This window comes from Poecilia reticulata, linkage group LG9, assembly GCF_000633615.1.
Source record: "Poecilia reticulata strain Guanapo linkage group LG9, Guppy_female_1.0+MT, whole genome shotgun sequence".
NCBI classification, from domain to species: Eukaryota; Metazoa; Chordata; class Actinopteri; order Cyprinodontiformes; family Poeciliidae; genus Poecilia; species Poecilia reticulata.
The window spans coordinates 6800369-6818865 of record NC_024339.1 but is presented as its reverse complement, the minus strand read 5'-3'; the positions used below and the strand labels follow the sequence as shown (position 1 = coordinate 6818865).

Here is an 18497-nt window from a genome sequence, read left to right as displayed (position 1 = left end):
ATCTAACATCTGTGGCATTTAATGTGGCCAAGGAGTATGAGATTCTTTTTTGTCAGTCAGGGTGGTAAAAACACCAGCTTGCTGGAGGTATTTACATCTTCATCTTTGCCTTGAACACTTCTCCAAATATAACATTTTAAGTGTGTTCTATCTAGTCACCAAAATGCATATAACTTTGTGTAAGACATATTTGTTGAATAGAAAAAAGACAACCTTAGTTGTCCATAGTTAATATATTGTACATTGCGAAGGCATTCAACTTTTTTCTTGCATTTTGTCATTGTACTACCACAAACCTCAGCAGGTGTATGGGCAAGAATAAAATACCCCATTGTTATCAATTATTTRTTTATTCTTTAGTAATTGAAACTAAAACAAAATGCCATTCAAATAATTTAACCAGGAGGACAATCTCTGGAGGAGCTGAAGAGATATAGTGCTCAGGTAGGAGATTTTTATTTTATTTTATTTTTGCTTACTTATGAATGAAAATTAGATGTCTACACTCAATATAAGAACAACAAAAAAACTTCAATAATGTGGCAAATTAATTCCAATTCATTAGAGTTAGCACTTTAATCCCATACAGGAGGTTCAGAGGAACTTTAATCTGTTGCTGCCATTCCTAAACGTTTACATCAAACCTGTGATTATGTCACATAAAGAGAATGAAAAACGTTGCAGAAGTTTTCATGGCAGAATAGGTGGAGACATGACGCAGCAGAGAACTGAAACCTAAGGTTACACAGTGCAGTGATTGCATAACGTCGTTATCCTAACTCCTGATCCAAAGGATATACCTTAATCTGGCAGCGGCGCAGGATTCCCCAGTCGTCACTGGGGAAGTTTCCCCGCGCTGCAGATCTAGAACCACATGAATACAAAAAGCCTAATCCAAGCCTGACAACCCATATGTTTCAAATATTTACAGCGCGCTCATGAAATGTTGACCTTTACAGGCCAGTAAAATGTGGCTGAGCACACTTTGTGTTGGTGACTTTAGCAGAGCAGCAGACGGAGCTTTCACAGTCTGATGATGGATGTGTCTGAGTGTGTGTGTGTGTGTGTGTGCTTCTATTTTCTACAAGTGAAAACCTGTCGTAGAGAAGCACATKRTCCAGCTGGTGGGGAAGGAGAGGCTGGGGGTGTGAGGGTCTCTCAGAGCTGCATCCACAGAGGATGATGCTGCCACCAAAAGAAAACTCTACATCTGCATGTTTTGATAAGTAACATTTTCAATGAGATTAATCAAACTATAGCGCTGTGATTAATCACTATTAATCACCATGCTGTTGTAAGCTTGAATTGTAAATGCAATAAATAAATAAATAAATAGCACGTTCTCACAAAAATGTTAAAGAAAATCTTTTAATTTCTCAAACCAAACCAGGTCTTTACATTCAGGACGGTTTAAAAGAAGTCGCTTTGTTTCAAACGTAGTTTAGATACGTTGACTATATGAACTGCCTGCACTTCGGTGGAAGGATAATTCATTGTTGCAATTACTACTGACTGCTACTTGACTTTATCACAAACGTGAATGACTGCAGTACAAGACCGCGCTGTTGTGAACTTAGTAACCCTCTGAAGGAGAGAAACGTTTAGGTCAAGTCAATCTGCATTATGCAATATTAATGCGTTAAACTTTTCAGATTAGCTGCATGCTTTAATGCGCTAATGTGCTGATGTTGACAGCCCTGGTTTTTGATAAAAATTTTAAGAAAGGAAATGACATTTAGCTGGGGTATTTATTTATGTATTCATGTTATATATTTTAGTCCTTCACATAAAGTCAGTTTTTATTGCCAGTCATTCCCCAAATATTGCAACTATCCCAGTAAAAGTTGATGAGCCCACCCCAAGATTCCCAGCAGCCCCCCCAGGTGACGACCCCATTATGTATTTCTAGAAGCGCCCCTGGATGTAGCATCTGCTTTGGCACACAGACATACAAAATACATCCAAACCGTGTCAAAGAACGATTTTCCCCCCTTTCTTTTTTGTCTTTTTCTTTTTTTTTTTTCTACACCAGCTTCCTTCCTTTGGTAAATTGTAGGCCAGGGGTGGCGGAAATACGTCAGTTATGTGGGTTTTCTGAAGCTCGAGTGCGTCTCTTAATTTCGGATGAAGGGAACGAGAAGGGAGGGAGAGGAGATTTTAATCACTCCTGTCGCTTTAAGGACACATATCAAAGCCTTATTATGCGAATTGAAAATACCATGAGCCAGTGAGCCAACTGAGCAGCCAGGGGGACGGACTGGAGTGGATTTATAGGGGAAACTCAACATTATCTGAGCTGGAAGAGACCGCTTCATCGCCTTGTGGAGTTTGATTTCACACTGGATGGTTGGTTTATTCGGACGGCTCGGGTAAAAATTTTTTATTTTTTTTTCCTTTCCTCCTTGGTGGAAATATTGCGCAGAAGTACAGCTCTCTCAGACTTGGGATTCTTTACCCCCTGAAGCGAGAAGAAGGAATATCACTTAAAAACTCAACGCGTCGCGTGCGGGGATCGTTCGCCACACTCGTACGTTGTTGTTTCCGACGGATAGTATCCCGCGAGCTCCCTCTCTGTATCTGACAGCCCCGGATCATGGGTTGGGGTGGTGGAAAAGAACAACGGCCAGCGACATGATTCCTCTACGCTGTCTGCGGTACGCTGCGTGGTCAGGCTCGAACATCGCTGGCTATGATTCCCGTGCAACAAAAGTTGCGAGGCGGCTGTAATGCGCGGATTTTTCCACAGTTTGCCCGTTTTGCACCTGCTTTTACGGACGCCGCGTCGACACTGTGCGGATTCGTGACGGAAAAGCGTGCGGATCCGCGCCGCTTCGTCCGCTCCCTCGCCGACTGTGCGGGATACTTGAACATTTGCCTCGCCGTAGTGGAAATCGGGGAGGTTTGTACTCAAGGTCACTGAGTGTTTTCAGGCGTTATTTGCCTTCCCATCCACACTAGCGCACACAGACGCCTTCGCGAACACACATACACACATATACACACTCGAGCGCACGCGCACATGGTCGCGCACGCGTACTTGCTCACGCACGCGCGCGGCGCTATCCGCACGTTATAGCGCAGCCTCTAATTCTCAGTCCAGTGTGTGTTATTTGTTATTATACGGTTCCGCGAGTCTGTGGGCGTGCACGTCCTGTGGAGTTTTTCTTTTCCTCCTCTTCTTCTTCTTCTTTTTTCCTTTTTTTTCTGTTATTTTGACACTGCATGCAAGCTCTTTCCAATAACATGGATGGGAAACTGAAGCAGGGTCGGAGATGCCGGGCCAAGCGAGAGAGGGTGCGGAGGTTGCGGGAGCCGGGGAGCAAAGACGCCCGCAGCCCCGAGCCCAACTCCTCCTGTTCTGACAGGGAGGGACAGAGTCCCGGGAGAGACGCCGCCTCCCCGGCCGCTAAAAAGACGCCTCACCCCGCAGCCGCCGCCAGAGCCCCGCGCCCCCCTCGGAGGAAGAGACGGGAGTCCAGCTCGCAGGAGGAGGATATCATTGATGGATTTGCTATTGCCAGCTTCATCAGCCTGGAACGTCTGGAGGTGAGGAGGAGCTGTATCAGTTCCCTTTGTGTGTGTGTGTGTGTGTGTTTCTGCTCATCATCAGTGATGCTTATCGGAAAGTGCGGGGGGTCATTGAGGTTGAAGTCTGGTCTAATTTGTCATTAATTTCTTTCAAATGACGCCAGGGAGAACCTTGTCTCTTCATGTCAGCTGATAGGCTGGATCAGCTTTTGGTTTGATGATGGTTCCTCAGGGCTGCTGACAGCTGTGTGGGTCCGTATCTGTTTGTTTTGGGGGGGGCTTCCAGGTCTGTGCTGACATAAAAAGGAAAGGGGAAAAAAATGTTTTGGAGCTACAGCATCTGTCTGGTTTACTGAGTCTTAGAAGTTTTGTGTCTGAGCTGTTAATTATTGACAGCATCTGTTTTATTGAGGGGAAGAAAAAACACACATGTTGTCCTGTCACTTTTGGCTATGGCTGTTGTGTTGCTTCATATTCTCATTCACTACCAGCTATCAGTGTGCTCTTGACATTGTGCCCTTTGATAAACTGCCTACTGCGGGGTTCATCTGTTACAGCCTGATACACCATGTGCTGATAAGTCTGTTCCTATCATTACTCTCTGGTATGCTGGGTGTCAGAAAAGGAGGTTTCTCCTCCTGACACCTTTCATTGTTTATTCATTTGAGGTTGTTATATATATATATAATGCCATATTCTTTTCCTTCTTGGCATGTTTAAGGTCAGCAATCCCATAGAGTGATGGTCATAAGCACTCCTCCTTCCCACATGCAGCTTAGTCAGATTTGCTCAACCAGTTGTCCACGCTCACGCTTCACTCAGTTGAAGCTGCATCATCAGTTTCCTACCTCCCATCTGTAAAGTTCAGCAGCGATGGGTCAGCAGTGGTTACATAGCTGCTTTTGAGTCAAAATGTACCAAGACATCTGCTAGTGACCAGAGAAAACCTTTTTATTTTTCCCTGAACACCCCAGACTGGGGACTGGCAAGTTGGAAACTCACTCTGGTTAGCGATTATGTCACCAGGTTGTTGCTACCATTTATGCGGAAGTTGGTACTAAGTCAAGACGAGTCAAACGCAGCCCCTGCTCCAGACGAGTTTAACAGGGGCGGCATCGGTTAATTTTTGGGGGTCAAAATGAATCTACGTAGCAATAACAATTATTACTCAAGTAAAAGAAAAAGGGGTACAGTGCAGTGAAACTACTCTTATAAGTACCTTTTTTTTATTTTTATAAGAAAGTTACTCAAGTGAATGTAACAAGTACTACCCACTTTTGAACATAAAAAACACCAGTAGCCTGCAGGCTACTTGTTAACAAGCTTAAGGTGAGGTACTAGCTCGTCATCTTTTTGCTAACACCTGTATCCAACAGTATTACTGAACTCAGTTGGTTAGTTTGGGAGGAAAACTGTGCAAAGTTCTTTGCATTTTGCTGGTTTCCTGCCATGATCCTAACACACACAAAGTTGCTCTGCACAGCAGCAGCAGGTTTCCAAACAGGTGTAAACCCAGCGTCTTAGCACTCATGTTGCGTTGAAAGGTGGCTCGGAAAAGCAGGTTACGACGTGTTGGCAACAGATTACACAGTTTTAACTGCTGAAAAAAAGTGACAGAAGGCACAGACAGGGAAAGTGCGGAAGCTCCTACCTTATCAAATCGACATAGGAATAACAGAGAGTTGGCCACTATAAGGTAAAAACAACAAACAGCTTCCAGTCCAGGGGGGCATGGCTGACTCCATGGGGCCAATGCCCGCCTATGCCCGCCCATGCCACTGGGCTTGGTCAAAGGTAAATATTTTTAGCCAAATAAGTCTTTGAAGCTCTTTACAAAGAAACCGTCACATCAGACATGTTTCTGGTTTAATTCGGCTGCAAGACAGAGAGAGAGAGCAACACTTTAGCAAATAACAGGTAGGCTAAAAAAAATACTGCACCTCTGTTCTGTTTATCCGCTTGAATTTTCAGTAAAAGTCTTTCATGGATTTTGTATTTATACATAGTGGTAGCCTTTTGAAAATCTCAAAGTTAAATTAAGGATTCATATACAGAAAGTAGTGATTTTGTAATTCTAACCAAAATAAATCATTATATGATGCTAAAAACCATTTACAATGTGAATTCTGTTATCAGTGTTTCTTTCACAATATTAACAATATTCCCCAGTGACTGCTCTCTCACACACATGGCAATACTGCGACTGTGTCTCTGCTGCTGATGCAAATAGATGTAATTGGAAAAAGCTGGTGTTGGCATGTTGAAGATGTGTAGTGGTGCACCAATTGATTGGCCAGTGACCAAAATCAAACAATTTGTCACGGATGTGTTCCGACTGGTGATTGACAAAACAAAATTGGATTTAACTTTGCCTTTTAATGGCGTCTGAAGAACTTTTATAGCCCACGTTTGTTAAATTTGAGTTTAAACAAAAAGCTTACACAATAGTATGCGTCATAACCGTTAAAGAACATCAGAGCTCCAAGTAGAGTATAAATCAGCATTAGCCAGTAAAAGCGTTTGTTGGTACGCGTTATAAAAATGACAGAAAGTCCTGATTTCTTTGATGTTTTACATCGACGCATCGTTTGATGTCCACAATAAGAGCCAAACTAAAGCGTTTGTTCGCTCCCCACCCCCTCAAATAACTTTGTTTCAGTAGATACGCCTTCACGCAGTGTTTTGTCGAGTATTTCTACCCTTTAGAGTTTTATGGACACCACTTCTGGCTGAGAGAGAGAGACTTTAAAGTCAGACGCGGCAAAGTGCCTCTGACTGGCCCTGTCTGCTAGGATGCGGGTGAAATTCATGCTCTGTTGGTAATCTTCTTACGTCGGCTCTCATGCAGTTGTCATTTTAGTTTCCCAGAGTTTCACGCCACGTCGCGTACCTCGCTGCAGCAGAGATTGTGTCTCTGAGTAGGTTTCTTCTGACTGCTTTATCTTCAAATGAAAGGAAATCCTGGCTGGCGCCGGGGGATGTGAAGCCAGATAATTATCCAGTTTCTGTTTTACACATTTACCAGCAATAATAGTTTTCTTAGTCAAGTGCTAAATCAGTGTTGAGTGAACACGGAGAGTAACAGTGTACTCTGCTGTACATAGAAGCTTATGTTTCAAGGCTAAGCAAATGAGGCATGATATGGCTCTATGTGAAATGATACTTGCATCCCAGCTACTTGCTGGTAATTGGTCTGATTTGCATGCAAATGGAGTGCGCTTATTAAAGGGTGCTGCTGGATCCGGTGAAATTAAAATAAGCTTTTTAGCGCCCTTTGATTTCGTGTGCGTGTGTGGGGAGACGAAGTGAGCGCGTTCACTTTGTGCCGGCTTTCATCTCCTGTTTGCGACAAACTCAGCGTTTGTTTGCGCAGTAGCGTGAGTGAAAACGCCCTCTTTAAAAGGAAAAAAAAACAAAAAAATAGTCTGCGTCCTCCAGAGGCATCGCATCATCGGCCGTGACTCATGCTTTCACCTGCTCGCTGCATGCTCGAGTGCAACTCATGACCTACACTACCTGCGCTAATTACCCATCAATTATGAGGAGGACACGGCAGCCGGGGAATAGCTCTGACCTATTGCATCACGCTCCAGTAAGCCAGCATGGCCACCGTTGAGCTGCTGTGTGCTGCTCTGAACCTCTTTGAGGTGACTGATGGCCAGGGCTGGTGTGTTTATATCTAGGTGTAAAAATCAGGGAACCTCCATCTTTAAATTACACACCCATACTTTTGTACTTTTTCTGGAAATTGGGGCAGGTGATGTGGACTTGGAGTTTTATCATAATTTGTGGTACTATTGACGATAAGAGCTATTTAGTACTTCTTTTTTTTGGTAAGTGTATGGCACAGAAGTCATGCCCCACAAACACAAATGCTACTTTTGAAAAATATAGACATACAGAGAAGTGGGATTTGTATGACTAAACTGCACACACTAATTGCATTCAATCATATTTTTGAAATTATTGATATTTATCGATACTACTGTTGGACAAACAGTGGAGGAAATAGTAAAGCTATCTATCTTGACAGTTTTGAGGGCTGGGATTAAACATTAATTGGAATTTATAGTGACAATGATTTGACAGTGAAAGTGACAATTTCTCTCATAACATGAAATTTATCACGAATAATGATAATCGGTACCATAAATCCCCATTCCTAAATCTCACTAATCTGTTTTTATCTGAATTAGGTTTTTTTTTCCAACAATGATTCATATGTGGACAAAGATGTGCCAGGAGCCTAAAAATATATTCACCACTCAGTTCTTCGTACTACCGTCTCTCACCAGAAGGACAGGGTTTAGTACTCCAAAGCATTTTTGCAAGGTTGGAGCATGCAGAAAGAGAGAGAGAGAGAGAAAGAGAGAGAGAGGGATCTTTGAGCATTTTTCTTTGGTGTGGCCATTCTCTCTAGATTACTCACAGCATGATTCCACAGATCACATGTTCCAGTACCGGTTCGGTTCACGTGCCTCTGAACATCGGCATTTTGTTAAGAACCGATGCTGGTTTCCTTTTGCTTTGGGAACCAAGTATGTGTGACCAGCTGTGGGTGTTGCACAACATGTACGAACGGCAGAAGAAGAGTAGCAAGATGGCGGACCTTGATGCCCTGTGCATGTTTCTTTTTGTGTACTGGTATTCCTTTATGTATCTGTCTTTTTTAAAAAATATTTTATTTCTTGCGTAGTGGTTCAAGCTTCTAATTAAGTGCGACCGCATTCAGATTTACGTTTGTACGATTTACGACCCCAAAGCGACATGAATGCGCAGAAGAAGAACCGTAACCTCACACTGCAGCGCAATGTTTACGGAATATGTTTACGAAAATAATAAGGGAGGCCTCTGACCACGGATCCCTTTGTTTACTCAGCAGTGGGAGCCAACAAGATTGCCACAATTTCATAACAAGACAATTGAAGCTAACAAAAAGAACAACTAATAGTGATGACCTTTTGTGGGACATTGACTACAGCGTCTATAGAGAAGTTTGTCTGGATGTGAAGTCAGGGCAGGGAGAGGTGGGAATGTGATGTGATGCGTATCAGTGGCGTAGACCTCCTTCGTAATTTTATAATTATGATTTTCAGCACTTGTTTACATCTGGTCTGGCTTCTTCTGGTACAGAATTACACCATTGACACATCTCATGTCAGTGGTGTAAATGTCGGATTAAATGCGACATGACAGTTCAGACTGCAGGCGCTTTGAAAACCATAAGATACACATCTGGAAGTGGTTCAAATCTGTTTTCTTTTTGGGGAGGAGGGATGAAAAGATCGTAAATGTGCCGTTCAAACTGCAGTGGAAAAGTCGGATATAGGTTGCACTTAGGGGAAAAAAAGTCCAATTTGGATCGCATCTGCCTGCTGTGTGAATATAGTCTTTGCTTCGAGTCACCTCATGGGACTACTTAAGAGTTTACCACCCTTAGAGTCCAAGAAGGTTTTCAGGGCATTTGGAAGAGAAACAGACCCACACCATGACACACCCTCCACACACACTCAACCTCATGGGTCTACTTAAGAGGACTTGGACTTGATATGCTTTTCCACATTCTTAATTGTACTGAAATGTAAAGTTGGACTTTACATCTTTCCTTAGAGTAAACCAAATCTCTCAGTGTCTGTGTATCTTTAAAGTCCGTGCAAGTTTTCAGAGTAACCTTTTCTCAACTACAGTATGTGTGTTTATCTGCAGATTATGGGTTTTTCTCTAAAGCACTTTGGCTCTAAAAATCTTCTGTTCCTCCTTGTTGTTGGTATTTCATCTCTGCGCTGATGGGACTCGGGCAATACAGTGGTCTCGCCTGCTCCCCCATAACCCATTTCATTGCAGCCCGGAGCAATTTATAGCCGCAGCTGCATTTGATTACATCGTGTTTATTTGCTTTGAATTCCCCGGCTTCACATAGGGAAGCCGCTTCCTTACCTGTGCAAATCGACTGTACATGCACAACCGTGGTAGTTTGTCACACTTTCTTACACCGTTCTGAAAAAAAAAAAAGAAATGTTAGCGATGGTTCACGTGGAGGTACTCTGCTTCTGTTGGTTTCTGGAGGAGAGAAATGTACAGCTACTGATCCTGGGCAGGGTTTATATGCTTCCTTTAAAAAAAATTGAGATGAGAGAGAATATTTTACTATCTGTGTACTGAAATTGCTCGGTGAACAACCTGCTTCTCCTCCCCAACCCACTGCAAAATAGCCTAAAGGGAACAATTTGGACCATAAATTAGAATGATCCACATTTGGGAGTTATTCCAGTTTCTGGAAGTGCAATTTCCTGGACACTTCCTGGATAGTTTGTCACCTTACAGCAGTGTTGTAAAACAATTACCAGCTGCAGCTTAAAGCCTCCCAGTGGGTATCAAACAAGTGAGCGGATAATGGAAATGACACAATTATCCATCTGTCACAGTATTAATAAGATGTTTTATTTGCTCCATTTGGTGCGTGTGTGACTCTGAAGTTGTAAATCTCCCCTCCCGCTCTAATCCTACAATCCTTCCGTTCATCTGCTTCAACATGAATTTACAGATTTGTTTGGGGTACTTTTTTTAATTATTATTATTATCATTGTTATTATTCCACAGCGTGACTTTACCAAATCACTTAAATGGGGATTTAAGTTGCACACTGTGGTGACATTAGGGACAGGGCGAGGTGTTCTTGCAGTAAACAAGCTCATAGGTCACGACTGTGTTTAGGATCTGTAGATAAAGACTTTTCTTCCTCACGTCTGTGTTTGCCTACAGTTTTGCACACTAATTGTCGTCTGCTCTTGGCAGCTCTTTCTGTGCACAATGGACAAATTAAGTCCTTTGCTCGAGGGGGAGCTTGGAAGTGGCTGTTTGAGAAGCTGGGAGTTTCTGTTCTACTGTCTTCAGTCCATATGTTACCGCATGAATCTGCGGCGGCAGCGAACCTCTTTACGGGTGTGTTTTCTCAGATTTAATTAGGTGCTTTGAAGTCCTCCAGGGAGCATATTTCCACCTGAAATACTGACACTGTTGTTAGCACGCAGATAACACCACTTGTTAGCTATTATCTATCATCACAGTTCAGCTTGCACTCAGCAGATGACAGTTCAAGTAAGAACATTACCTTTTTAGATGAAAGACATAGTGGGGAGAAACGTTTATTGACGCCCCGGGTGATGGTGTGTAAAAAGTGTCAAATACAGCTTTCATTGCAGTGGCGTAATCTGTTTTTTTTTTTTTTTTTTATTCAGTGGAGAGAGAAAAAAAACAATCTAACTTGGGCAACTGCAGTCATTGATATTTAGATAACGATTACAATTTGATATTTTGTCCGACTTCAATAACCGTTAGTGATTATTTTTCTTTGGGCTTCTATTTCTCTTATTGTGCTTGCAATTAATTTTTTATGTTTGACTTATTATTTGGTGTTTAAAGGTTTATTTATGTAGCATTTAAATGTGCTATATTAAAAAAACAACTTGCTCAAATGTAAATGAGAGAAAATGAGGGGAAATTTGTGGAAGGTCAAGTCCTGTTATGTCTTAAAAGTATTTGTTGCACTTTTGATGCTTTCCATATCTGAAGAGTCCACGTGTATTAGGATCAAGGGAGTGGATTTCAGTTTTCCGCTGATTCTTTGTATCACCATTTTGTTGTTTTTTTTAAAACCAAATTAACTCAACATTTTGGGAAGGAAATGTAAACACCCCTATGGGCCCCAATATTTACTACTGTAATGAATCAGAAAGGAAGAGTTACTGTCATTTTCCCTTTCAGTTTCAAGCATCCATCATGCTGATGTGAGGGATGCCATGACTTAACGTCACATGATTTTAGTGCTGGGGTTAGCAGTGAGGCACAGACAGATTGTGAAGGTTGTGGTGATTATTTGGTGATATGTTCACAATGTGACATGACCATAAAATGTGATGCAACCTTAAAATTACACAATTATATTTTTGGGTACTTATAATATTAAGTAGAATATTATTTTTCTTATTGTTTGTAGTTTTTTTTAGGTAACTGCATGTCACTGCTGTCAAAATCTACAAACACTGTTCTTAAAGAACGTGCCTATTTCATAAATGGCCTCTCAAGGTCACCAATAACTTAAAACTAGCTATTATTATGACTAAAATGCATAAATAACAGCATTAATCATACGTTTGAATTTATTGATGTTAAATATGGTCATATGGAACCAGCAGTTGAGAAAATATTTAAAATAATCTCGGCAATACAGCTAGTCTTAGCTTTTTTTCCAAAAAGAAAAAACAGCATTCAAAGTTGTTATAATCAAAATTCTTATCATGGAAAGGAATTTTTCACTCCACAAATAAGCTATATAAACACTCATACCTAGCATGAAATACATAATAAGCATTATTTTATTACCGTAATACATTGTCTTACGCCATTGGAACAAAAGGCAGACGTTGGATTAGATTCTTAGTCATGCTAAGTGGTTAAACAGAAAGCATCTTTCATCCAAACTGTTTCTTTGGTTCTGAACATAGTTTTCGACTTTAAGGCTCATAAATCGTAGTTCAAAATCCGAAACTAATACAATAATTAAAGTCACTAATAGGACTGTTAGTGTCACTCACGATTTGCTACCTAGCAAGGACAAGATGTTGGTTGTTCTGGACACTTGGCTCATGGTGTGGAAAACTGACGATGATGTGGAAAAACACATAAAGCCTGCTAAGCATGGTGGATGATGTGTAATGTTCATTTTCCAAATGCGCTGGAAGCCTAGATGGAGTGCACAGCTTCACATAACTACAGTTTAACCCCCCCCCAAAAAACAAACAAACAAAAAAACCAAAATGGGGATTGAAAGTTGGTGTCCAGTTGCAGTAAAAAAATGAATTCATTCCGGGGCGTTCCGCAAATCATTGCCGCCAGTTCCGATAAACGAGGCTGGCACATTACACGTCATCTCGGCCATACCTGCGCTCAAGCTAAAGGTGGCGCCGTTTCGAGATGTTTGGGTTACAGACGCCTTAAAATAGCCTGAAAAAATCCAATAATTTCACACCTCCCCTCCGCCCCCCCACAGTCTGTATACGTTTCTCCGCTGATTGCCACTTGAGGACAAACTGGTCACAGCCACTCCGATCCTCGGCTGCCCGCCTCGCTGTACTGAGATGTCTTGCCTTTCATGGTGAGGCAGCAGATTTGTTGCAGGGGTTGCAGCAATCTTGCTTCGCGTTCTCACTCTTTCCCCCGACAGTGATAGCGCTGTGCATCATATGCCGGCGCTGACAAACAACTCCGGCTTTAATTAACAAGGCAGCCCCCCCGAGGCTGGGGCTGCTCATTGGCTGACGCATCCCACAGAGAGAGCTTTCTTAATGCTAGTGGGACGTCCCCGGGCCCCAGCTCTCTCTCTAACTGTCACACGCTGTAGGCAACAGCACGGTTGATAAATGCACGGTCACATTCACAGGCCTTCCCTCTTTCTCTTCTTCTCTCTCTTTCTTCCAACTACACAGTCAACATTGGACTTCCTCCCTGCTTCTGTTCGAGCCATCGACCAGTGACCTAAATATATCCACTCAAGAAAGGGTCTAGTGTGTTGTGAAAGTGTGAGGATGTGGCTATGGAAGCACGACTATCACTTACAGCTAAACCTCACTGTGAAAATATGGGAGGCTCAGTCTGGCTCAGAAGCACCGGCTGAAAGGCGAAAGAAAACAAATTGTGGCCATGTTTCTTTTTTCTTTTTTTTTTGTCTGGGTTTGCTTTTTATCTGCCATATTTCAAACATGCTCTTTTTTCTGGGAAGGTTTTTTTTTTTTTTTACTGATTAAAAGGTCAAAATTCATCTCAGGCAGAAATGATGAAATTGAAAATAAGAATAAAAAAATGAGCACTTTTTGGCTGACTTTAAATTATTTTGTAGCACATTTATAAATGTCACCTCTGACATGCAGCACTGCTTTGAAATATTACTTATACCCTTTAAGCCCATTCACATCATGTCATATTGTGACCGCAGGTTTCAGTGAATATAGTTAGGGGTTTAAGTGACAAGCCAACAGCATGTAGTGAATAATTGTGTAACAGTAGGAAAATGGTGCATTGCTTTCAGAGTTCTTGGTGAATGAAACACAAATCTGAAAAGTGTGGCATTCAACGATTAAAACAACGATTTGGTGCAGTTCTTTTGACGTTGGTACAACAGCTTTACATCTGGGAGATAGAATTTTTAAAATCTTGTCTCAGATTCTCAAACGGATTCTGGACTTTGACTGGGCCGTACGAATTCTCCGACCTGAGTCACTGATGACTGCAGCTCATCCATAGCATTTGTAGTTACAAGAAGATTTGATTACACCCCTTTATGTTTTTTTAATCAGAACATTTGTGAGGCAGATTTTCCACTTGTTCTTGTTGTTAGAGCTGCCAAAGTAAAGGAGGGAGCCAGGCTGCACAGCTCAGGATTTTATTGGTAAGACACTTTAATAAGCCTGAATTAATTTTTCTCTAGTTTCAGAACCAATATGTTGTTGGTCCTTTAAATCTAAAGGAACTAGACTAAACTTATGGAATGGAATGTCACCAAACATAATAGTGCTGGTATTAATATGTTTACAGAACATCCAGCACCTATATAATGGTAATAAATACAGCAAACAGGCAAACTGCTGCACACAGCACGTTTTTTTTTCTTAATAGCGGTCACAAAATGTGCTAAGGCATGACACACTTGTTTAAGTTTGTGCAAACACACATTTTGTGCTACTTTTGTTTCCCCGATGAGCCAATATGAGGCTTCCTAAGCACACAGTTAGTGTGCCAAATCAAACATGTACTTAAAAGTCATAGAGCAAGAAAAGATAATTAAAAAATATTTAGTTATTTAAATTCATTGGATGTAATTGGGGTTCTTCATTTTTGTAAGGCCAAAACAAAAAAAGCTTGAAATCCTGACAGCCTTTCCTTTGCTGAGACGCTCCTCCTGCACTGCCAGATTTTGAAGTATCGCTTTACAGTTTGAGCCGCGGCTCTTTGAAAGAATAATACCCCAAAAGAGAGCGCTCTTTATTTACAGACACTTAAAAGGAGTGGCGGAGACACTGAGCCTTGACAATGCATCTGACACACATTAAGCGGCACACACACAAAGCACACGGGTCGCTTGTTTTAGGCATTATTACATATACTGTACGTCTATCTATCCATTTCCTTCCAGTCGTTTTGTGTCATCTTCCATCTTCCTGCCTGTGTGTTTGTATTGCGGTGAATGACAGGATGTTATTACGCCGTGATTAAGATGTTGTCTCTGAGTCTGCAATAGATTAAGGATGGCGCTGTCAGATGGTCCCCCCACCCCTCTTCCGTAATTATCTGCGGTTGATTTGTACCCCCCCTCTCCGTTTTTCACCTTTCAACCAGCCCTTTCCAGTTCCTCGCCTCGCTGATTACCCCTCACGTTAATAAACGGTGTTAACAAGAGTTAACAAGAGTTTGGAGAAGAAAATGAGTCGAAAATGAAACGGCGGTAATCATATTTGTCACTCGGCGGAGGTATTTTCCACACGTGTGATTTTTAGTTGTTATTTAATTCAGTGCTTGTCCACAGAGCAGCCGACGAGTGGAGGGTTTACCATGAAAATAATGAAAACTAAATGGAGAGGGCAGCCTTTAAGTGGCTCATTAAGTAATGGCTGTTTTCCTTTTCAGCCGTGTCCTTCGCTGACGGAGAGAAAAGCGAGAGCTCTGAAAGCCCGGCTCGCCTCGGCCTTCACATCACTTGAGACTCTTTTCAACATTTTTGTTTGTGCGCGAGTGCAGGTCATTTTTTTTTCTTCCCTGCCTGAGAAACTCATTCAACACAAAACTCCGTTGACTGGTCCTACTCACTGAGTTGTGTGCACATAGGGAGAAGTTTTTTATTAGCGATTTCAGTACAGCTCTCCCGCAAACCAAGGTAAATACTTAGAAAAAAAAAAGAAAATGGGAAAGAAAAAAAACAGAAACTTTTTTTTTGTACGTCTAAGCCAGAGGAGCCATTATCAATGTAAAATCTAAGCCAACTTCCATGTTCACACTTGACTAGAGGAAACAACGGCGTCATCGGCAAACAAGAGTTCAACATTTAAACAAATTGCAGCATAATTATTTTTGATCAAAAAGACCATAGGGTCATTATTACCAACCTTAATTTCCAAAGCATTTATTAAGGTAAAAGAAAAATTACCAGGAGGGAAATTTATCCCAGAAAATGTTCCTGGTAGAAGTAATTCACTCTCAGTTACACAACATATTACCAAAGCAAGAAATTGTCTAGCATATTAAACTGTATGGTGAATGGAAGCAGCTAAAAATCTAACTTTTTCTATTTAGTTGGAGTTAGCTGAAGAATAAGGGTTGTACTACTAAAGTTACAGCTGCACAGGTTTAACAGCATATTGACATAAAAAATGTTTTTATTAAATTCTAGTTTACTTCATTAAAGAACTGCGCAATAAGCAATATCACATGATAAAAACAAGCAGTTATTTTTTTTGTATGAAGGTTTTCTAGCCACAGGCTAATTTGCAAACCCAGTCCTTGGTTATACCTTACTCATTTGAACATGTCCTGAACAAATCAGCTGTTTAATATTCTGTTTTAGAAAGAATTAACACTGCACCTCACTTTAGTGCTGTGTACAACACGTACCCTATCATGTAAAAGTAGCCTTTCAGTTATGTTTTGCCTTAAAGTGCACTGTGTGTTGTGCTTAAGGGGTGTATTAATAAACTGTCTGACAGAAAAATCTGATTTTCTTCATTTTTGGATCCTTAGATGTGAAGCCGAGCTTATCCACCGATCTTATTTACCTCCACAAAGGTCTGAAAATCATCCATTGTCAGGTCTGCACACTTGCAGTTCATAGTCATCCCACTTTTAACAACTTGGCGACTTTGCTGTTATAGTTAGTGACTTTGAGGACAAAATAAAAACACTCGGTATAGGCCAAAATCGAAATCAACAGGTCAGGCTTTTTAAATGTCTGTGAGCGGATAGAAAACTGCAGTCGGTGCACCCCTGGTGTATTACTAACTCCAACTCACTCTAACTAGACTGGTAAAATGCTAGGCAAAAGCCCCAGTGGGAAATTGAAACATGATCCCAGTGGGTTCAGCTAATGAATAACAGCATGTCAGAAAGTGGCTTAAACTGTCTGCTATCAAACACAAAGTAACTTTAAGCGCTTTTTTTTAAACTTGAAAATAAGGCTACAAATCTACTGGATTTTGGGAAACAGCATCCAGAACTGACAAAGCCACTACATTCTACAATAAAGATAAGAGAGTAACTTTTATTTTTCTACAAGTCTCCAGTGTAGATAAGGGTTTTTCAGGTCCGTGAATGATTCTGCATCATGGTTACCGTGGTAGGGCTCTCATCTAATCCGAAACAGCATGGAGTTTGCTAAACCATCCTCCGGTCCATGTGGTCCATTTGGTGTTTTGAGAGAGAGGGCCGTTTTGCATTTTCTTTTTTTTTTTTTTTTTCCTTTCTTCAAAGGCATGACTCACACAGTTGTGACATTGCACAGAGTCTTTCTGCATGTTTTCTTAATAGATCGCTCTTGGTGTGAAAGTAATTAGCGGTAACAGTTGTCGACATGTGCCTCTGCTACCAACACTCGCTATCAATACCAGCTCAGAGGGGAATAGTCTTTATATGGTGACAACAGTTGCTCAGCACCCTGTCTGAAATGTTGCACAGAGAAATGCTAGGATGCTGTTTATTACAGCTCATTGTTTTGTCGGTATGGTAATTGTCTGTGTGGCTGGCGAAGCCAAATAAGGATTGTTGCTTCAGTGGTTTGTACGATGGCTTTGGCAGCCCTACAACAAGCCGTGGCCAAGATAATAGAGCTTAGATAAGGAACTGCTTATGCAATGTGAAATTCCTCAGTTTTTTTTTTTTTGTTTTTTTTTCCCCACTGCCACTTCTGTTCCATTCAGTGTCTGCTTGAGCTTTGCCTGACAACTCCAGGCTGAGCTGCCACGCTCTGGTTTTCCTGTCAGAATGAAGCGCGCCATCTGAATCGGTGCTTTTCAGGTGGAGCGTTTGAGGAGGAGTTTGTCGTTTGCTGACATGCGGGAAGAGAAGGGACTGCGTGTTTGTCACTGTGTGGGAGGTTTCCCTGATTTTGATGGTCAGCGGTGTCTGCTTGTGATAAGTCGGCAGCGATGCAGTTCTTTGATTCTGCACAGTTTTGACTGATGGATTCTTTTCTGAGGACGTTCGTCTGTGAATCGGAACATTTCAGAGGAAATCGGCGGCCCGTTTTCCGGCTCTAGCTTTTGATATGTGATAAATGAGGTATTTTTAAGAAACATTACAATCACAGTATGTTTTGTGTTTTAGCACCAACTCCTGTTTTATTTTTATTTCAGCTAAATTAAACTGTTTATGCTTAGTTGTTTGCAAGGATTTAGGAGTTAAATTGTATTGTTGTATAAATACATGAAGTAACGTGATCTCCTGTTCAGCCAGCTCACCTGCAACGAGCAGCTGCGGAGCTGAAGTACAGAATCTTCCTTCTTTCTTTCTGAACAATTAAGATTTCAAGAAAACAAATACAGGAAAGAGACATGAATTAAAACATAAAGTTTCCAGTAAAATGTTCTTTAAAACAAGAATCATTACGCACGAGGAAACTATTGCAGGCATCTCTTTAACAACCCTTTGCATCTTAGTAACAGGCTGGTTACTTTTTAAAATCTGTGGACATCTTTGTGTAATCAGTTGAAAGGCTTAATTGGCATTGCATAGCATAACAGAAAATTTAGTTGGGTCAAGATGCAACATCTCAAAAAATTGGAATCAGCAGATTTCCAACAAGGTCGGCTGTGACTGTTGTCTTGCCTGACGGAAACTGAAAAAAAAAAAGTTTTTCTTTCAAATCAGCGAACACAAAGTACCTAAGACAGAGATTTCACGCTGATAACAATGCAACTGTAACCATCAAA

The 18497-nt window shown here is 41.3% G+C and overlaps 2 protein-coding genes across 8 annotated transcripts in view; one reads left to right on the top strand and one right to left on the bottom strand.

Annotated features, from left to right (window-relative positions):
- The window catches only part of galnt9 (polypeptide N-acetylgalactosaminyltransferase 9), a 1026805-nt gene that overhangs the window by 275108 nt on the left and 733200 nt on the right, over nt 1-18497 (bottom strand). The gene's annotated exons all lie outside the window — the stretch shown is intronic.
- Nucleotides 2148-18497, top strand: part of fbrsl1 (fibrosin-like 1) — a 353282-nt gene continuing 336932 nt past the window's right edge. For 6 of the 7 annotated variants that reach the window (XM_008417610.2, XM_008417609.2, XM_008417613.2 and 3 more), the window contains exon 1: nt 2148-3546. In XM_008417610.2, coding sequence (XP_008415832.1) covers nt 3223-3546 — 324 coding nt within the window. In that variant the 5' untranslated portion in view covers nt 2148-3222. The remainder of the gene's footprint in view (nt 3547-18497) is intronic. The other variant, XM_008417612.2, reaches the window with a different exon arrangement.